This window comes from Xiphophorus couchianus, chromosome 22 (genome assembly GCF_001444195.1).
Source record: "Xiphophorus couchianus chromosome 22, X_couchianus-1.0, whole genome shotgun sequence".
Classification (NCBI taxonomy): Eukaryota; Metazoa; Chordata; class Actinopteri; order Cyprinodontiformes; family Poeciliidae; genus Xiphophorus; species Xiphophorus couchianus.
Window position 1 is genome coordinate 14139419 of NC_040249.1, and position 23180 is coordinate 14162598.

At 36.1% G+C, this 23180-nt stretch overlaps 1 protein-coding gene across 3 annotated transcripts in view; it reads right to left on the reverse strand.

Annotated features, from left to right (window-relative positions):
• eys (eyes shut homolog) overlaps positions 1 to 23180 on the reverse strand; it is a 180253-nt gene that overhangs the window by 45861 nt on the left and 111212 nt on the right. For all 3 annotated transcript variants that reach the window (XM_028007727.1, XM_028007726.1, XM_028007728.1), the window contains 5 exons: positions 19736 to 19886; positions 19483 to 19595; positions 17918 to 18174; positions 11663 to 11833; positions 1066 to 1216 (listed from right to left, as the gene is read on the reverse strand). In XM_028007727.1, the coding sequence (XP_027863528.1) occupies positions 1066 to 1216; positions 11663 to 11833; positions 17918 to 18174; positions 19483 to 19595; positions 19736 to 19886 (843 nt within the window). The remainder of the gene's footprint in view (positions 1 to 1065; positions 1217 to 11662; positions 11834 to 17917; positions 18175 to 19482; positions 19596 to 19735; positions 19887 to 23180) is intronic.

Sequence of the window (23180 nt, forward strand, 5' to 3'; positions counted from 1 at the left end):
TAGTGATGAGCCATAAGCCAGTGTGCACACCACAGAGATGAAAGATCAGTTGTGAAGGGGGGAAGCATTGTTTATCAGGCTTATGTGTAAGAGATGGGAAAGAAGTGTAAGTGGATGGAGATCAAGATCAACATGCCAAATTGTGCCTGATCTTTCTGAGTCAAGTGATTTCTTTTGTATTGTGAAAGGATAGATTCATCTGTGACTTTCATGTCAATACACGAAATATGTTTTAAACAAAATGAATCAAATAATAGCAAGTATTATGAAAAGGCAAATATTATGAATATTTCGATAAGTCTCTGGTAACTTATGCATTATGTAAATTACATTCGGAAAATGCCTAACAAAAACCATTTATATTACTTAAACATATTGGTGTTGACAAGAACAATGACATTCCTGTCCATAATGTACATTGTATTACGAAAACAAAATATACCCTCGTACATTTTTCCTATTTTCTCAGATTCAAACTATAAACTTTATTGATGCCATCTTTGATTAAACAATGAAATCTATAGTTACTATAGTTATATTACAAGGTGAGTCTGATAAATATAAAGAAATGTAATATAAATGTCTTTCAACTTATTTTGAAGTTCAAGTAGATCATGGGGCATGTCATTTATTCAAAACACTTTTTCTGTTGATATTATATTGCTACTTGGCTTTACAGTAATCATTTCCCACTTACTTGCATGAGTGAGATTACAAATTAATTCATCTAATCAGGCAACTTAGGAGCCCTAAAGGTTTTGCAAGTCAAAGCTTTGTCCAGGACATCACATACCTTTGAAGAACAAATAGATCCATGGCTCAATGGTCAGTAAGTTTTGAATACCTACGTTTTATTAGCCATGTTTTTTAATACTGTTGTAGCTGATGAGATTATCTGTTTTTTGGTTTTGGTTTGTCATTTATAGATAACACAATTGTTGTGTTTATATCTACAGTATGTTAAGACCCATCCTAAAGACTTTCTAAACCAAACTGTAAAAATTACAAACATCCAGTTTAATATGTATTTTGTGAATCAAACTCAGAAGGAATCAAACATCATACCGGATTAGGATCGGCATCCATCTGTTAGTATTGATACTCTTGTCAGCAGCTGCATATAAAACACTGGTGTCCCCACAGCCAAGCTGAGCAATGGGGCGTCCATCTTCAAGGGACACATGGAGGAACTGATCCCCAAAGTTCTGTTCCTGGACTGAAACAATAAGAACATAGAATTCAGAAAAAAGTTTGAGTTTCGTTTTATCTATTCCTAAATTCTACACATTGACAAAAACTGCAATATACAGTAAATGACTTTGAACTAAATTGAGACCCTGAAGGAAGTCCTTTCTGTGCGTGATGCCAAAGAGAAAGAAAGAAGATTATGAAGAAATTAGTTTTGTACCAGAGAAAAAGTTTTGGCTTATTATAAAAGAAAGAAAATAAAAGCAAAAGTAGATCAAATCTGACCTTATCAGATACTTCTGCCATCCTATGGCTATACCCCTATTTCAATTATTTAAACACAGATTCTTTACATATTGCATCAATGTCCGCCAATAAAATAGAGGATGTTGAGCACAAGGTCATACTTGCGGAGATCAATATCCCTCACATGAAAACCTGAGGGAGGACTCCTGTCTGCTAACAAATATCATCTCACAGCCAATAAGCTTCCCTCTCTCTAGACAGAAGCTTATCAAGAATCTTTCACATTGCTGTGACCTCAGCAACAACACACACAAGCCAATGGCAAAATGTTTCCTCCCTTGAAGAATAAAACCGCAACATGGAACTGACCCAGACCTGAGAAATTGTAAAATGTCAAAATCTCCGTCTGCATGCAATGCTACGTTTATTTCTTAAAATCAATTCAGTTCAATTTAGTTTATTTGTATAAGGCCAGTATATGACAAAAGTCAAAAAATTCAGCAGGGACATGATTCTTAAAAAGTAAAGGTAACCCCCTCCTTCTCTAGTACATGAATAAAAAAATACAGACAGGAATCTGCTCAAAGGGCAAAGAGAGTTCATTTGAAAAGTCTGGAAACATAATCATTTATTCTCTCTAAGGGATAGATAAACATTTCACGGAGTACTTGAAGAGAGGATGGTTGGGGGAAAAAATGTAAGGAGCCACTGAAAAGGAAGACTGATCTATTACAAAAAGCTGTTTAGAAAATATGTAGGTTCCTTCGCTGTATTTTCTGCTGTATAAATGCCTCTATACATAGAGTCAGAGAGCTCAACACGAGCCAGATCCCTTCAAAACCAACATTATAAGAAACTAATATCGTAAGAGAATTAAAACGAATTGAAAATTATGTAGATAATGCTTAGTACCCACAACGATGTGAGAAGCATAGTTGTACAACGCAGAAGGCTTATCAGAAAGCAGGCATTCCTTTAAAATCTCCTGGTAGAAATTTGTTAACTTGAGACAACGCAGCAGACGACATGACTCTCCAAATCATGTGTCTTTGTGGTGACTCTAGATGCTGTTACTACAACTGGTGTCCAAGCCTTATCTCCACCAAACTCTCAAATGGGCTTTGCTTCACAATCTTCTCAAGGCTGCAGTTATCCATGTTTCTTGAGCAGGACTTTCTGACCATACGTTTTCCTTCTACTCAACTTTTAATTTTACTTGCAGACCCTTACAGCAAGTAAGGAAAACTTTTACAGCTCTATGTGAACATTCTTTAGCAATGATCATTTGCAGCTGGACTGGATGGTGTTAATGGCTTTGTGCTGAACACCTGTCAAGTAAGCAGTAATAAACATGTCTGATTAAAAAAAAATACTTCAGTTTACTGGTCATATTTAATATTCTAATATTCCGGGGAGGAGGGGGGTTTGTTTTTATAAACTGTAAGTCATTACCACTTAAATAAACAGAAATAGATCCTTGAATTACATCAATGCGAGTAAGAAATCTACAAATTTCACTTTTTAAATGGGACTCCTAAAATACTAAAACTCAGGTTTTTTGTCATTCTAAATCATGACAGAAACTGTATTTGCACTCTGTTTCCAGAAAAGCTCTAACTGTCTCTGAGTGGAAAGCTTCATCACATCTGCTTTGAGTCTGGCTTTCTCAACCACTATGTTCTTGATAATAAAACAATGATATGACCACTGACAATTTATTTAGTCATTTGTCAGGTATGTAATCTTTATTGTCACAATACTTTATTGCATGACATAATTCCTGCAAAAAAGTAATTGCAATTTGAAAGTGTTAGACAGCTTTATGCTCCTTCATAAACTACTGTGGTCTTCATAAGGGAGGTGGAGGGAACATTCACACCAGCCCCAGACTGCTGTCTGAACAGACAGAAACAAATGCATGACAACGTTAGAATGCGGGTCATTGAGAGAGACTCAGACAGAAAGGGAACCTGCACCTCTTGTCTCACTGTGAAGGAAAACGTGGCTACAGGGCAGGGGACTGAGCAGCAATGCTGCCCTGTTAGAGAGACCTTAAATGTTTCTGTGTTTCCAACAAGGCCTATAGGGGATATTTCAGCTGAAATAGAAGAAGTGACAAGGGAGTACTAGTCCAGAGAGAGCTACTGAGTAGGCGCAAAGTAGACCTGTTTGATTTTCCAAAGACAACAGGGTTAGAGCCACGAATCTCAGGAAGTAGGTTGATGTTGCGAGCTAAAAATAGTATGAAGGTGTGTGGGCTTGACAACCTTGTGTCTTAGCAGTGTGCATGTCATCTATGCAGTCCTGTAATGGTATAGGTGGGGGGTTTAGACATCAGCAAAGAAACCAGCTTCTAAGCTTGATGTTTCAAGGCAGCATGTTAACTGATGAAAATGAAGGGGATCAATACAATCCCCATCTCTTTATGAGATAGAGGCTGCTGTTAGCTTAACATGTTTGGTACTCCATATTTTTCCAGTCTGCAATGCTGCTAATTACACACTAATAGTCAATGTAATGACTTTGTGTTCCAAAATTTTCATGCGTGGTTCTACTTTGTAAATAGCAATTTGCAATGACATGTGACCATTTAATTGGTCGAAAAGTACTGTAACTGGTGCCAGCAAGGGATTCGATTACAGACGATGTCTCTTCTTAATTGCATACACATGCTCTGTTTGCAAGCTGAACTGAAGGCATCTACTTCTTTAAATGAAAGAAACAAAGCACTACATCTCAAGGACTTTAAACATTTTAATGAATCCTAAGTAAAACTTTATGTATTGGAATTGTTTGTGATGCAGAAAGGAATAGACAGAGAAATTTAATTCACCTTGAAAACTAAGGGAGAATGAGCCATAATGCATAAATTATGGTAATAATTACATTTACTGCGTCCAACATCAGAGAGACGAGCAGAAGAAACACAAACTGCACATTTTTAAGAAAAGAACAAACTAATGATAACTGGTAAATTATCTAAACATGAAGAAAACATATGTGGCTCCCACAAAACATAATTACTCATGACACTTAATCATCTAACTTATTTTCAAAACACCAAACTAGAAGAAAGTCATTAGATTTAATGAGCAAAACAGCATAGTCAGTCACGGCAATTTTTATATAAATTTCTGACAATAACCTATAGTTTCCTCTTTAAGCAGTTGTTTTTGCATAGTGTCATAACTCATTTTTGGACAAATATTATTTACAACAGATGTCAATGTTTCTTATCTTTTATTCTTTTATCTGAAAGGAAATTGTTTTGTGGCGTCTCCGTGGCCCTCTTACTGTGCACTGAACCTTACAGAGCATTCGTCCTTTTTGTCAGTGCCTGTCACCTGTTCTCTTTCCTTTCCTCTCCCTCCCTTTATCTCCCCCCTCACAACCCACCTTCCAGTCTTTCTACTCTCAATCTGACAATTGAAGTCCAGGGGGAGACTCATGGATTTGCTTCGGGGAGAGTTGTGAAAGGGGAGGTGGAGAATATACATTTGGTGTAGCGATTCTTCACATCTCAATGTATATCGCTTGTTTTTTTTCTGATTAACTTAGTATGTTTGATCTCTGGAGGATTCTGTTCAGTTCCCATCGTATGATTTGAAAAAGACAGCGTGCTATAAGCAAGGAAACGTTACTAGATAAAAGCCACTGTGCAAACTGTGTGTGTTTTCTGAACACTCATTTCTCTTCACCATGAGACTAACACTTTTCTTTTAAGCCTCTACATTATGTGCCACTGCATTGTTGTAAATACAACAAAGAATTAACTTACCTGAGACAACAAGGCTAAAATTATGAGATTCATGTCCAATTTACCAGAGTTTTCAAGTCTGATATTAATGGCAAGAAATGTTTGTATGGTACAATGATGGTAGCTAACTGTTAAGTTAAATCATATTGGGGAGATTATACACTCAGCTATTTAGTTACTGATAATCTACTTAACCAGATATCTCCTTGCTCCAAATATATGACACAATCTAAGACATTGTGGAGGTGAAGCAATTTGGACAGCTAGACTTCAAGCACAAATGCGCAGGTGACTCATCAGGATGTCATACAGTGTTATCTTCCAGAGGCGCTTTACAATGTTCCATCTCATTATTGAGTTATAGTAATATAATAACTACTATAGTAATATGAATATAGTAACTTTCCTATAATATTTGGTAGAAATGAAGAAAACACAATTAGTTAAAATAAAATGTAATGTATCACCAGTGTACATATGTTTACAAGGACAACCTTGATGGGTTTTATTGGAATTTTGATATAATGGTCCAACACAATATAAAGCATAATTGTTAAAATGCAACACAAAAAAGATATTTGAATATATTTTTACAAATACATATCTGAATAGTGTACTTTCCAAAGTCAAGTCAGTCAGTCAGTTATCAAACAAAGCAGAAGCCACCCCAGAAACATCAGTGAAGAATTTATGAATAAAAAGTAAAATCTCAAATTTTGAAGCCCTAAAAGAGCACTGTTCAATACATCATATGAAAATTAAAAAAAAAAAATAATAGGACAACTCCCCAACTACATGTCATGTTTGCAGAAATGCAGAAAATAGTTTCAAACATAATAATAATAATAATAATAATAATAATAATAATAATATACATCTTCATTGTGTCTCGGTTCAAGAGAATGCCTGGCGAAGACAAGAATCTGAATCAGATCTCAAAAAGGTAGGTAAGCATTCATGGAATGACATTGGATTAATAGTAAGTAGGATGAGGCAGACTGTGGGAAAAGAGATGAGAAAAGAAGAAAAGCTGCTGGTTCAACGTGTTGTTCCGAGTTTCTCTGAGAAAGGCAGCTAATCCAAGAAAGCACGAACTGTTCCTGAGGGAAGCAGGGGAGAGCAGGCTCGTAAGTATAAAGGGTTTTGTCCAGAAAAATGAGTTGCCAAAGACGGGTTGTAAATATATAGGTAAGTTTCCAGGTGTATAGCTATGTGGCAGAAAACCTTCACTGCAAATAACCCTGAACACATCATCTACCTAAGTGGCAGCATCAGACTGTGGTCAGAGCTGATGCACTCTAAACACTTAGTCATCATTTTATCTTAAATGCTGAGTTTATAATGTGTGGAAACAAGTTTGGTAGTTTTAGGCAAACACTGGTTCAACAATTGAGGCCAAACTATTTGCTGGGTTTGGAAAGAGAAAACTATGAGTCTTAAAACAAGAGGGTGAAGGAGCCTCCCTAACATTTAGAGGCAAACTGTTTCATAACTTACAAGCTGCAACCACAAAAGCCCAATCACCTCTGGTCAGCTGACCTTGGTGATGGTGAAGGAGAGGAAAGTGTGAGGAAGGCCATTAAAATATTTAAAAACAAATGCAAGTATTTGTATCTAGATAAGGAAATCATTTGTACACATAACCCCCAAGAAGTGCAGTGTTACTTGTGGTGACAGACTACAAAGCATTGATGCAAAGTTGTAAAAACAGATATATCCCAGAGTTTTCAGTTGTTTTTGGTCAAAAGTATATATTTAAGAAAAAGATTTTTTTTTATTTCTCTTTACCATTATGCACCTTTGTAATGGTTTATCACATTAAAACAAATTTGAAGACATCTAAGGGGGTGGCTTAGAGCACATTTACTTAGAACACAGTAAATGTGCAAACACAGTAAATGTTTTCCCACAAGAGTGAAAAAATCTAAAACATTTTACCACAGGTGTATACGTTTTTTATGTTCTAAAAACACATCCAAAAAGCAAGTAATTAAAGTAGCAAACATAGAAAAGCTTTGCTTTACAATTATTCTGCTACTCTGTTCTGAAACCTTTTATTTGAGTCTGCAAAACAGTACTTCCTGAATAATGCATGCAACACTTTCCATAACTCAACCCACTATACTCAGAAAATAAATGTATACATATTATCAGACTAAAACACACATACACATATAGTCACTTTGACAAAGGTTCTCTAAATTGAACATCTGTTGTAGATATTTTTTTAGGTAAATGAGAAAGGTTGGTGTGTTGATCATAATGCCATTGTAACATTTCAATAGAGAGATTAAAATTTATATATCTGAATACAATTTATTCAGTACAGGGAGCTAATAAAAAATGATCTCAAGAATATTTGTATAGTAATATAATCTACACTAAGACCTCAGCAACCCAAACTGTACGAACCATAACTAAAACATGAAAACAGAATATTTTTAGCTGTAAAAAAATGAGTTTCATAATTCTAATTGGATACTTGAACCAGGCCTCTGTCCTAATATTGATAAGGACTTTGCTAATGTATATTCAAGGTTTAACTGACCTTCAAATAAACCAACTGTACATAAAACATCCATTACTTTTATGTTTCATGAGCTGACAGATGGCTCGGTTTTCGAGTCCTTCCCATATCGGCTCAACAGGGCCAAAAGGCCGGAGTCCACCCTGACAACTCTGATGGCTCAAATTAGCATCCCTTCTTCAATTGTAAATGTGGCCGTTGACCATCAGGCCAGAAGGTAGGAGTGTGAATTGTCCATGTTGGGGGTGGGTATCTATGATACCTACAGGAGATCAGATCTCCTGTAGGTAATGCTCTTCAGTTTAGTTTTGAAGCATACATGAAGAGTTTTTGGAGAGATGTGACCTTTTGCAGCTGATCCATGATGTTGTGCTGCATTATCCAGGTCATTTTGCCAAATGTACATAGAGTTTGCAAAACATACAATCTGTTTCAAAAAATATGCAAAGGTTTTTCTAAAAGAAATTAGTAATGTTTCTCTTTGAAATAAAGCTAAGAGGGTATAACATGACAGTTTAGAAATAAACTAACCAAATTAATTGTGTTGATCCACCTCAAAAAAATCATGCAAAAAGTGTAAGCAAAAGAAATCTGGGAGACTTAGCACATGCAAATTTGCATGCAGCCTTTTGTGCTGTGGAGGATAAATAGGTGACTGCTTCACCTATTTAGTTCACAAGAACTAATGGCATTTATTTCAGTCATAATCTTGCGGGGGGTGACCAAGGTTCCATCACTATGTGACAGCTGGTCAGCAAACCTGGCAAACATGATTGACATGGCAGCACTGAATGCACATGTGCTTTATCAGGCATGCATTGGGGTGCAGGAGAGACGGGTGGACTTCCTGGTTGAGCTTGCAAAAGAGTTCGGTAACTCTCATGTGAGTGAGAAGAAGGCACACAAGGAGAAACTGCTTCGGCAACAACCTTCCACACCCAGCTCAGGCAAAAGGGCGAAGTGTCAGGTCAACCATCGATGCAGGATGCGTGTCCTGAGGCCGAAACATCATCAGTGACCCCTCACACCCCCACCATGGACTGTTCTCCCTGCTGCCCTCTGGAAAGAGGTTCTGCAGCATCCGGTGCAGGTCCACCTGGTTCCGAAACAGCTCTTTCCTACTTGCCATCAGACTGCTGAGCTCTTAACTGGACTGCACTCAAAAACTGGTCTCCACTTTATACCTTGCACATGTACAGAGCTAAATAACTTCTATTTTACTGTCAGTCCTGCACTTTATATTTTATATTTAGATTTATATTCATATTTTATACTGTATTTTATTTTACTCACAACATTGGAACCTCAAACATTATCCTGAGCCGTATGCAACAAAATTTCGTTCTGTATACACCCTGTGCATTGAAAATGACAACAAAGTCAGTCGAAGTCGAAGTCTAAGGAACAATTGTGCAACTGTGAGATGCGTTGAGGCCATTACCAGGGTACTTATAAGGTAATGGCCCTATTTACTGAACAAAAGCACCTGCTAGATAAAATCCTTCTGGCCAGTTGGACTATCTAAGCCGAAATAGGTATATGTCAAAGTGGACTAACTCAAGCCATTCTAGTGTTAATAACTGTCAGTATCTTATATATATGGGTTTTTTTGTCACTCAGCCTCCATCTTAGAAAGCCACCGGCAGTCCAGAGAAACAAAAAAGGGCTAAGTAATTATTATTCTAAGAATAATATGAATATTTAATAGAGTAACTACTACTAAAAGCGATATATATATATTTTATCTCAGTTCTTTTTAAATGATTTTTGTATTCACTTCAAACATTAAATATACTCTAAGCAAAATGTACTAGCTTAAAATTAGACACAGTGTAACATCAACGTTTTGGTTCAGGGGAGCATTTTAACCCGACCCTCATCTTCCTGTTATCATAGTTACTGAGACTAGAAAATCCACGTTGTGATCAAAGGACAGACATTTAACCCTGAGGTGCGCAGCAACATTTAACAGACCTGGAAATGTAGATCAGAGACTGCGAACCTACAGAGGATGTCACAGATAACAGGTTGATCTAGGCCATACCAACAAGATGAATGTTATGATGTCTGTGCCCGGCTTGTGTGGAATAAATCACCCATGATCGCCACACAATGCATGGTGGTTAAACTTTAGTTGGACTTGCACCTGACTGGTGCAGCATGGGAGCAGACTCACAAAAATCAAGGTGGCTGCAGTTTTTAGAGCGAGGAGCAGCAACTGCAGTCCGGTGAGACACACGCTTGGATGTTTTTTTAAGTCATTAGAGGACCTATAGCTCAAGGCATGGTGACCTCACCTCTAAGCTGTCTGGAAAAAAAAAATTATATGCACATGCTTTACCTTAATATGTGACAAAGAAAAATCTGGAAAAATTATGAAGTATTCTCATGTTTCGGCTTTTTGCAACTTCTTAAAAAGATGGGGGCAGGGGGAATCTAACGACTTTGCTCTCTTCCCCAAACAATGCTCTATTGTTAAGAGGATCTACTCAGGGTGTCTGGTCCCCCCATCCCAATCTTCCTCTGTAACAAAGGAGTGTGTGTCTGTGTCTGTGCAGGTGTGGGAACAAAGGAACTGGCAAGAGACAGAGATACAATGAAGAGCTCAAGGTTGATGTAAAGGGTGAATGCAATGTTATCTCTAGCATGTGAGTGACCGGCTCTTGAGGATTTTTTTGTTTGCGTTTAGGTTACAGCTCAATCATCAGTTGTGAAACACCAGAAAAGCTGCCAATGTGCCCACAAAAGATGGGTAGAGAGATTTCCTTCACAGGAGTACCTGTGATCTTTTCTCCTCTCACACAAAATCTTTCCTCCTTAGATGAAACTCTATCTAACAAGTTTGAAATGTTTTAAAGTTAAATGTAATTGAAACTTGGAAAATTTTAAATGTATTTAAGATTTTACGACAAAAGCACTAAGTGTTCTAGTAAAGACAAGGGCTTTTAATGCTTTTTCTTGTCAATTTTTGTCCATAGCAGTCGTTCAAAATAAAATAACTATTATGGATAAAAATAAATACCAATATAGTAATAACAATGACATTGAAATGAAAATGTACAGAATTTTTATCAAATTTATGCATTTCTTGTTTTCTACCTTTATTATTGTTGTTGAAAATGCAAACAGCCTTTTAATTGTCCTTTAGATGCATTTTTTTTTCTATACAAACAAACAAGCAAACAGGAATTGACTTTGCTAAAACAATAAAAATGTATTTGACTGCTCCATTATCCAACAGCTATAAACTAGCCACTAAATGTGGCTTTAAATTTTAAGTAGCCTAAAGTTAATCTGTGCAAAGAAACCCAGAAGATTTATGAAAACTCATAGCAATATTTTCTGCATTGTGGTAAATCCTCATTGTATAAATAAAAACCCTGTGAATTGCAACATTGCAGACTTCTATACAGTTCTTTGTCAGAAGTGCTGACACCACGTTACCACTGTTGCTCAGAGTTTTATTATTTAATTAGTCTGTTTTTAAGGATTATTTTTTAAGTGGCTTCACAACTCTTTTATGCCAGCAAACAATGAGACTCACCAAGTACTGGTGCAGGTGCACACAAACCTTTATCACACTGACATTCCTGCCATGACTCATATCAGAAAAAAGCAAAAAACCTCTCCTCCCTTAAGGATGTAAACTTTTTCTGGGATATGCAAAGTTGACTAAAAAGAATCATGACCTGGTGTCTTGTTCTGTCATCATGGAAATTCTGATTTGCTGTGCAATAGAGATTGCAAATATTTGGAGACTAAATTTGTGATCAGATTATTTAAATATTTTTCCCAAACATTTGCTTGATAATAGCTATCTAACTGCTTGCCTGTAATGTGGACTATAAAATGATAAGGCTTTGAGGACTTACATGCACCCTTTAGTGAAATATACTTTAAAAGTCAGAAAGTAAAAATATACTTTAAAGGGAGACTGTACTCACTAAAAAGGATGGTGCCCTGGGTTGATCTTGTTCTGACTGTCAAATAGAAAGTTGTGTCTTCTGCTCTGGTCAGTCGATTGTTGCTGTCATTTAAAGGGTGTGGAAGGGACAAAAGAGGTTTCAGCTCCAGGTACGACGTGCCATCAAAAGATGGGATATAGATGGTAGTATCTAAAAAACAAGAACAGAAATGAAACATTACATTTATTAGAGCAAATATTTTTAATATTTAAAGTTTGCTCTAAAACCTGAAGAGTTAATTTTAAAGTATATCATTGTTTTTATTGCAGTGACATAATGAATTCATACCAGTAATTAAACAGTTGTAACAAATTAAGCTGGATGAAGACAAGTTTCTCTTGCAATGGGATGTCCTGAGGGGGAATGGCAGAAAAGATGGAAAAGAAAGACATATCCAAAACAAAGTACTCCAACAGATATTTAAAATTCAGGCTCTGCTACTACCAATAACAAAGAAAGGTTATGTACATTAAAATCTCTTTCAAGTATTTTGCTTCTTCCAGTTACAAAGTTTCATAAAAGTGAAATAAGCTGAGCAACCTTTCGGCACAATCAACAAAAACTGAACATGCAGAAGCTTCATAAAAGCAGAATTAAGAGACATCTAGATTTTTCTGGTTTTACAAGCCACTTTGCTGGTTGCTCCCAGTTGCAAAGTGGTTTGTAAGTTTATTTTTCCAAAGAATGGCATACAAAGTGAAAGCAATGTCTGTAAGTGCTTTCCTTAGTAAGGAGAACAACCGGAATTGCCTGCTGTATGCCTTTACAGCACAGATAGCTTGTCTGTGAGCAGAGTCAGCAGAGGGCTGTCAGGGCTATGTGCTAGTGTGTCATTTCCCACTGGATGACAAAGGGTCTGATTTTAAGGAAAGGTGGAAGAAGTACAAGCTCAGGTCATCAACTACACAAGCCACTGATAATCTGCTGGCCTTTTACACAAAGGACACTGTACACCACGTGGATCGTTTGCTGTTCAGGAACTTGAAAGTCAGCTCAAAACAGCCCAAATGAGCCACAGCTAAGGGGATTCTGCTCATAGTCACTGCATCCAAACAAAAATAGTTTGTGCAAGATTAGTGCAAAAATATTGCACAATAAAATAACAAATTCTGTTCATTTGTACTTCCTGTTTTAAATATATACATATATAAATAGATTTTTAATGTGGTGAGGGCTGCAGTAAAATACTATTCATTATCACTTTTACCAGTTTGTCTCTTTCTTTAGATCAACTTTACAATTAAGTTGTGTCATATTTAACTTGTAAATCACACAATTTACTAAATTACCACAGATGATAGCCTAAGTTCCATTAATAATACAGCTTGAGAACCTTGGATGTATTAAGGGAGGTTGTTCTCTAGAAATGTTTTGGAGTAAAACATTTGTTCTTATTTGCACAACAATTAACTTTTCTATTCATTACATAATTTTCCAAATACTTTTACTAATAGCACTTGCATTTACTTCTTTATGGAGTTTGCTCTGTTTGTGATGTTTCTTGGTATCTATCCATGATGAGGGAAGAATAATGTATTATAGATTTACTGTATCGGAAAGTATCAGCAATTCGAACTACAACATTTGACAACTTGAACTGTTTACCTGTTGAAAGAATAACCAAGATTCCCATGGCATTTTTCATATTGTCATGATCCTCTTTTTCTTAATGTGTTTTCAATACATTTTGAACTGACTCTTTTTTCCCATGAAAACAGTGTGGGTGATTTATTTATTATTCCTGCAGAACATTATGTGGAATAGACACAGCAGCCAAGGCTTCAAGTTACAAAGAGAAAACATCAGCGACGGTGTTTCCGTTGAGGAAGAAGCAGTTCTATTGGATCAAAAATGATGAATCCATCCTGTAATATTTGCTGGCAAATGTCTGAGCAAGGATGACCAAGCTGGCTCACTTTTAAAGACACAGGCAATTACAGAAACCACACACTAGATGCCCACAAAAAGAGCTGGCAGCACCAAGCCACATTGTTGGCAAATCAGGAGGCACACCACATCAGATCCCATTAATGTCAAAGGCAGACAGACAAAAACAGAAAAGCTAAAAAAAAAAAGCCCTTATTTGTTTCTCTTTTCTGTGTGATCTCTTGTTTTTCCTGATTAAATTTATTGACAGTCTTCTTTCTGCTTAAGTTACCTACTCCAATCTGCATTTCTGTATTCAGTTTTCAAACAAAAAAGAACACACAAATGAACCCAACTCTTAAATGTAAGTTTATCATTTTGCCTATTTGCCACTGAACAAATAAATTATGACTAGTACACTGTAAAAAAAAAGAAATATGAATAATTTCTGAAGCTAAACTGGTTGAAAATTAAATGAGCATAAAAATGCAAATTAGATTTACAGAGCTGTGGTGCTTTAAGAGGGGGAAATTGCACACTTTCTTATTGCAACTGATGTTAGACATTAAATAAAAGTTGCTGGAATGACACAAATGAGACATACTGTGCACTTGGCATTTTATTTTCCCTTAGGGGTCAGCTTCCTATATCACAGCTTCTAATATACAAGTCAGAAATAAACTCGGTGAGCTGTGGAATGAAGTTGTGATCAATACAGAGCAACCTTGAATAATTTTTCACTTCATTGGTTTCGTCTTTTACAAATACTACCTGACACAGGTGCCATTTATTACATCATTCTAAGATTGCTTTCTATTAATCATGAGGCTGGACAAAATATTGTTGCAGAGGACTACATTCTAGAAGAAGAATGTATATAAAAATGTATTACATTACTTTGCAAAAGTACTGATACCCCATGCAGCTTGTCACACTTTTTTCCCCCTCACATTTCAGCTACATTTTTTAAATATATTTTATAGAGCTTTTTTATGATAAACCAACACAAAGTAGTGCATAATTGTTATTTATTTATATTTGCAAAGGATGCATTAGTATTTAGGCCCCTTTACTTTAACATCCTTAAATAAAATCCAATGAAACTAATTGTTTTTTAAAGCTGCAGTACATAACTCTTATAAAAAAAAATAAATAATTTTTAACATATTTGCTAAAACTCTCACCATGTCATGACAGTATGTTGAGGCTTTGTATCTGTAAAAAGATCAGTTTACCCGTCCCCCCCTCCTCTCTGTGCTATTGTTGCTCTCTGAAGAAATGCACCGCTCCAGACCAAAAACAACCAATGAGTCAATCAAACTGTACTTGTTCCTAAATGTTCTAATGGTGTAGGAAAAACTTGTTGTTAAGGAAAAACCATAACCATCTGCCGTCATCAGTGGCCCTGCTAACTAGCCTGAATATTTACAACAGGCTATGTTGTGGTCTGTTTGTCACGCAGTCATTAATTCAGGCAGAAAGCAGTTGTGTTTTCTGGAGTTTCTGACAGAAAATATGGTGGTATTGTGTTAAATCTTTGAGAAATCAAAGAACATCACTCTCACAATCCTGCCTGATTTGTCCAGACAACAGTGGATACACAGGAAGGTGGTCAGAGTTGATGGGAAGATGGGCGTGACTAAATACAGGGCAATCTTTTGCATTTTTAAGGCTATAACACAAAACCTTTAAAAATAATACACTGAAAATGCTGAAAGTCTCAATAAATGTTAAAGTTAAATAATAATTTTGCAGGGCACTGTTTAAGAACTTAAGTCTCTTACTGTTCAATTGCATCACGAGTTTATAACAGCAATAAAAATAAAAGTTAGAGAATTATAAACAATCAGTAGTTATGCGTCTGTGTAATATACGTCAGTAAGCTTTATTGTCATTGAAATTTCAACTATTTTCAGCATTTCTTTTGTTTATCATTAAATTACTTGCTAAAAATAAACAGGTTGCATACCCATGTGCATTAATATATTTGTTAAAGATCTGTGATACGTATCAGTGTTTCATCTAGGTCAGAAACCAGTCCACCTCTTGTCACTGTGTTGCATGATTTATCTATAATTAGCTCGTATCAGGGGTGACTCGCTTCACTGTTCTCATGTGGCTATTCCTTAATTCGACAAGATGTAATGACAAGATTGTCGCCGGGCAAAGTCGCTCTGTGGCAAATTTATGTTCAGAGACTGTGTCAGCATGTAAACAGCCCCTGGACGTTTAAAGCGGGCTATGAGAAACTCGTGTTGCAACGCACATTGTTGGATAAGTGCTCAAAGGAGATTGGACCCTGTTAAACCTGAGACTGTAGTTCTTTTGAGAAGGAGCAATTCCTCAAACTCAGCAAAAGTGACACTAAAAGGGTACTTCTGGTATTTAAAGAATAAGCTTTTAAGTCTGACAAGTAGGGGAATAAGCAGGAACTTCTTTTCTAGTTGAGGAAGGAAATTCATTGTTAGAATTAAATCAAACTGAACATTTGATTAATGTTACGGCTAATATCCGTAATTAATGTTACAGATAATAATTTCCTATGCTAGTAGGAAATTAATATCCTACTAGCATACAACAAAGCAGTTTATCACATAATCTAAAGAATCAAAAGTTTTAATCACCATTCTCTCCTAATTTGGGGAGTCACAAATGATATTTTGTCGTGCACCATTTGCATTTTCCTGAACCGAAAAATCTAACATTCTGGAATAAGTTAATAAAGAAAACAGCAAATGAATGCATCACTCATCTCCAATGGATCTTTAGGCAGTAGAAATCATCTTTAATAACTAACTCAATAAACCAGCGTCTGTATCATGCAAAGGGCGGGTAGCACCTTCTGTCAACATGGTCGTCTCCCCCAGGAAAAAAAAGAAAACAAAACAAATGAGTCTTAAAAATAGAAACATTTTATCACAGTGCCTGCAGAGACAAATAATGCTTTGTAAATTAGCTAAACACCTGTAAATTAGCATTTTTAAGAAACATGGCAGACGTGTCAAATCAGGGTGCTGGGTGCAGGCGGACTACTCAGGCTCATGCTAATGACTGTTAATGTTAGCTCAGAGGCAGGATCGTGTCAGCTCTGGGAACATGAGATTATGCTATGAGCATAATTTCCCAACACTTTAAACTTTTCTTAGGTCAACAATGTGCAGCACATATGACAGTAATTAATGTTTACCTTGAAGTCTTCATTTAAAACTCATGACTGAAGGCATAATTATTTCAAGTTCTTCACTCTTGTCCTGGCTGCTAAGCCACTTCTTAATAAAAGGCACATGGCAGGCCTTTGGAGTTTGCCAAACGGTACTTGAAGGACTCTCAGACCATTAGCTCACCTGCCTAAAGACAGGTGAGGTGCATTGTTGTAGTAAGGCAATTGTACATTTTTGAGGAAAGATATTATTTGAATACAATTTAGAATAAGGTTGTAACATAAAATGTGGAATAAGTGAATCTAACTAACTTCAGAACCTAACTTTCTTTTTTCCTCAACAGGATAAATGACCTGCTCTTCTTTTTAGTCAATAATAAGTAGATTAACACAACTTTATTCAGTTCATATTTAATTTTCTCTGTGCTGTAAAAATACACTAAAGAAGCCAATGTCAAACCCATCCAACCCAATCAGGTGTATAATTTTGGGTCGGACTCAGGCTATAGATCAGGTCTTGGTTGTTTGCAGTTGTGACATACTATTGGCACAACTACAAACCAATGTAACTTGTACATATGACTGTCTTCAAACTGACATTTAAGCAGAAAGTATATGACTAGTTCACTCTTAAGTGTGAAACAAGTAAAATGTCAAACATCAAAATCTAATTAATCTAATGTTTAATTTAGATTTTAAACAGTACTATGAATTGGATTTTAGCTGTAAAATTGGAATTGTTAAAAGAAAAACTCCTATGCAGCATGTGAGGTACTACTAGCCTCGTCTTGGATTTACTACTTTTGTAGTGGGAAAGAAATAAACATTTTTGCTTTAGAAAAGTGGGTGAGAGCTGTAGCTGAATGCAGAACAAGTGGCCCAAAGTCGCATTTTCATTCTGGGTGCATGCAGAAGGGGAATATGAACATACAGCAATGTTCAAGCTGCTTATATGGATCTCTCATTTCATTTATCATATTCTGAATAATTCACATCACTCAAAATTCTTAATGCAGCTGACTCTATTACCCCTCATACTGAAACCTATTAGCCAAAGAGGCTCAGCATATATTACCAGACATAATTCGAAGGATGGCTCTTGGTGATACCACTATAAAGGTCACATTACAGCAGGTTTTTGGTCTGTGCTTCCTAAATCAGATATAATAAAAACAGAGTACAGAAAAAATGCTAATATCTTGAGGTACCTTTTTCACAAAAGGCTCCAGTAAAATGAAGAGGACAGTGGCAAGAGGAAATAGTTCTTCCATGAAGCTGCGTCTGATGGAATGATCCTCCGTTGTGACAAAGATCAGCATGGCCAGCTTCAGGTTCATGCAGAGGAAGTTTGGGAGGTGGTGTGGACAATACCAGGGTTGCTGTGCTTAATGTGGTAGGTGAAGCTGATGGAGTGGTCAGACTCAAGTAATTTTCTGTGGAGGCCATCATGTGATGTAAAGTATACCTGAATGAGAGAATTGAGAAAAATATCAATTTAAAGGCATATGTTTTTTCGGTGTAAAAGGTCAAAAAACAAAAAAAATCTTATAATTTTTTTGGGCCTCATAGTTTTATAGAAAAAAGGTTCAGAAATACTGCGGTCCAGATAAGAAAAGTATTTTTTATATTTTCTTATAACATTATTTGATAATGTGGCTTATTGTGAAAAGATAATGATTATATCATCTTAAAATGTTATAGATACATTTTTTTCAAACACATTACTGTAAAAAATTACAATATAAAGAGAAATGTGTTTCCAAATTAAATGATACTGTAAATCCTTAGTTATTATTGTGCCTATTTATTATTTGCTTCATATAATAAAAACACATTCCTGTAAAAAAATTACAATATAAAGAGAAATGTGTTTCCAAATTAAATGATACTGTAAATTCTTAGTTATTATTGCGCCTATTTATTATTTGCTTCATAGACATAATGGTTTGTCATTGAATAAAATACAAAGAGAATGTATAATTTTATCTAATTTACACAGTTATCATAATTTTTCTGCCAATAAAAACAATAATAATTGCTAAGCTGCCGTTACACTGAAATTAAAATGGCAGTGAAACCTAAGCTTTATTTAGTAATGAATGAAAACGCAATACTTAAGTGTGGCTTATGCATTATTACCCAACATTGCATTTGCATCAGGGGTTATGTGTTTTAATGAATGTGACAGCTTGAAACATTGCTGACAGCAAAACACAGCATAAAAGATGTATCATTATCAACAATGTAAAATCCAGACAAAGAAAAATAGTTCAGAAAGAAATGGGTAATATTAGTTTAGCTTAATGACTAAACAGAATATCCACATATAAATTCTTAGTATATTTAGAATAACTGGGGATCAGAGTAAGACTGTGAGTGCCTTATGAAACACAGCGTCATGTGAAAGAAACAGTAAAATATAAAATGAAAAGGACTTGGACACTTGCGTCCTGATTATTTTTAGAATGTCACAAATATTTCATCAAGTTTCAGCAGGCCTAATTTTTCTTCTAAGGAAAAGTTGCCAAATTATAGTAGAGGACTAGTTTAAAAAAAGAAACAAAAAACAAAAAAAACATTAGTGGTATTTGTTAAAGAGTCCCTACATTCAGATTTTTGCTTAATCTGGTGTTGATGCCAAAATAACATGAAAACTTTGCTTTATCAATATAAAACGAAAAAAGGCACTGTAAAAAAAATAAAAATGATGAAAGAAAATACAAAATAGCTGTTTCTTTTCATGTTTTAGTAATAGGGATACAATGTATTTTACCTGCATTGATCTATGTTGCTGCCAGCAACTGCATCAGTTGTGTAGAAGCTTCTTATATGGTTAATTTCTATTACTTCGATGCAGCCAGTATAGTTGTGAAGAGGCTTTGCTTTCTTTAAAAGAAAATATGCATAAAAAATATTTTCAGCTTAATAATGTGTTGAACTCATAAAGTTTGAAACTTTGAGTGACATTCAGAACCATATAATTTTGACAGCTAGTTAAACCATCACACAATAATCACAAAGTTTACCTGATTGGGAATATATTGATATCGCAAACCACCTACAAAGACATGGTTTGTTCTTTGAATAATGTGTCCCAGCAAGTAGTTATTTGCTGTGCTTTGAATTCTCCTGTGCCCCGAAAGTGTCAGCTCTGCCTCACAAGGGGTCAGATGTTGTCTGATAAAGCAAAAACATGTTAGGAAAATGCTGGAGCAGACATACACAAGCTGCCATGTCAAGAACATGCAACACACAGTGTCTTGTAAAAATTTGCCTATTGCTTGAAATTCATTACAATTTGATGTTATGACCACAAATTTAAGTGTATTTTCAGTGTAAGATTTTATTTGATAGTGTGATGAATATTGTGCCATATTTTCATATGCAATTTCCCAAAATTCAACACCATCTATCTTCCCATCAACTTTGAGTAGTGTCCCTGTCCCTGCAGGATAATGTTGCTACCACCAAAGGGTTGTAGGCATGGTGTTTTCATTGAGATGTGCAGGTCTTACACTGCACATCGCACATGTAGGATTAAGGTTCAATTTTGTCTGACCAGAACCCCTTCTTTTGCATCACAGTTTATAATTAAAAAAAAAAAAAAAACTTCTTATAGCTTTTTTTCATGATGGTCAGATTTAGGAAATGCAAAAACAATAGTTCAGGCAACAAGATCCTCCTATACGAGTTGTAGATTTCAATTCAGTTTAGTTATATTGGTTGGATTCACACCAAAAAAATCATAGCAAAACATCCAAGTAATATAACACTGCAGCTAAGTTTAGTATTTAAATTATAAAAGACAAAACTCTTGGCAGCTCTTTCTATCTCTGCAAGTCTTCCAGAGTAAGCATGTGCCCCTGGTTGCTTTTCTGAATAATGTTCTCCTTGCATAGTTTGTCAGTTTAGGTGGGCAGCTATAGTGTAGTTGGGTCGTTTTTTTTAAACAAACATTTTTCCTCAACTTTAGAATTATATATTACTGTTTGTGTGGTGGTGTTATTTCACATAAACCCTTATAAAAGCATTCAAGTTTGTGTTTGTAATGACACTGTTATTTAAGGTACTACTACTGAGGGTACCTGAAACCACAATACAAGTCACACCCACAAACTTGTAACAAGTTGTAATATGAGATATTTACACAGAAAGAGGTGCACAGATTTGTTTCCAACTTATTATGAAATATGTATTGCTAACACACATATATGTACTAAAAGTGCTTTTTCCAAACAGCACTGGTCAGTGGTTAGTAGACGACCAAGAGAAGTCAGACTTGGCACACTAGAATCATTAAAGTCCTCTTCTTCGGTGTTGGAAGTGAAAAGCCTCCCACACGCTTCCTCAGTCATCTCTCTTTCGTTGTTGCTCTTATTGTCTCAAGGCAAATTTGCTTTTGAGTTTGTGCTGTCCTTTATCACGCAGCAGGCCACGATTTCGATACTCGTTTTATAACAACCATTAGTTACACCGCTGTGCTCAAAACGTGTGAAGAATGTAGCAGCCTATCATCTGGAAATTATGGTATATGTGTCAGCCATGATATCACAACCACATTTGTGTATAAGTTTAATATTTGTGGTACATGCACATGTATAATTGTTTATTTTGTTGGTATGCCCAACAATCACTAGTCTTTGGCGATTTCCCTTTCCTTTTCTCAAGTCATCTTATGAGGCTCCGCAAACTATTCTGGACCCACCACATAGTCTCAGATTCCAAAACCAATTTTCCTTTTGGAACCAACAGGGGAACACAGATAATTACCTAAGTGCAGATTCTGGACTAACTAGCTGTAGCTTGAGGGTTCTCAGGCCACAGATACAAAGTCCCCTCTCTGTGCCTCCCAATGCCTCTTGTTCCCTGAGTAGAAGTTAGAAGGTCCATGAAGCAATCTAGTCTGATTTGTTAAGCTGGTGTTTCAGGCCGTTGCATATGCTGGCTAAACACTCGGGGCACTTGCTACAACCTGCATTAGTCCTTCCTCCAAAGCCAGCATAGAGATGCGGTTAATTTAGAAGCAGTCTGCCAGAGAGGCCTGGCCGGCAGCCAGAGGGCACTGTGCTCACTGTCCTTGAGAAGTCGGCCCCACCGGGTTTCTATTTAACATATTGAAAAGCGTCTTTGACGGGAAGATATATTAAAAGTCTATAATGAGTTAGGCAGTGACGTTGAGAATGGCTATGGTGGTGTAGCTCTGGGTCAAATCAGACAAAGATGGAGGGAGTCAGCCATCAGACAATTACAAAGAATTTGCTTTGTGACACCAGAAACCATTTTTCCATACAACCAACCCCCTAGTTATGACAGCTCTCTTTCTTGCAGTGTCTCAAGGGGTTGGAGTAGAACATTATGATTGATTCATACTGCTGTTGTATTTTTCTTCCAGGAAAAAAAAACAAGGGGTGGGCCTTGCAGCCTCTTGAACCTGATTGGCCTCTCATATATTGAGGGCAGAGCAGCTTCTCTGCCAAGAAAACAAGACGGCAACCTTCCCACTCAGTTTCTGTTTCTGTGGGAAAATAATTTGCTTTCCTTTGGCACTGCATGTTCGTTATCACCTTCAGTGTCTTAACTTGTACACATAATGTCATCTTCAGGCAACAAATTAATTTCTTTCTCTCAGTGGTGTGTTAAAATGTTTTTCTCTGAACAGAATTTTGATCTAAAAAAAAGAAAAACAGACTCTCAAAACATTGCAAATATGTTTCTAAACCAAATTTTTATAAGCTCAACACTGACTGGTTCAGCTTCAGGCTCATGCATAATAACTTCATGTCTTGAAACAAAACCACAATCTGTCTTATGTCAGATTATAATATAGAGGGCTGGCCGCGAGAGTGCTCATGAGTAGTAACATAACTAAAGGGGCCACAGCCTCACTTTAAATCATTTAAACATTGATTTTGTGCTTGGCTTTTGCTTGTTATTCTTTTCATAATGAAAAACTGCAAATGAAGACTTCAGAACAGCCAATAAAACATGGTCAGTGATCACTAATGCATTTTAATAGGCACATTCTAATGTTTGATACGCTTCTTTAAAACATAAGCCTGCCGGTCCATTTGTTATAAAACCTAAATCCTTCTTCTGGTAATTCCTGACAATTATATTGCTTCCTCAAGAGTTAGTTTATAAACCTACCCTGTAAACAAATCTGCCACATTTGGAAAACGTAGGTAACACGAGTTGTACCTCAAAGGACCTGGGGTGTTTATACTGTAAAAAATATCGGATTTTTTGCAAGGACCTAAGTGGCTTATCACTGGGAACATGCATCTTTTCTTCCTCAATAGAACATGTATTCTTGCCTGAAGCAGATAAATATCACACTGCATCTCGTTTGATGTCCTGTACAGTAAAAGCCATGAAATGTTTCCACTGCTTATTCACTTCTGCTAGAACTCTAACACATACAAAGCGCTTCTTTATAAAGCCTGAACACAACACAGATCTGATCATGAATAC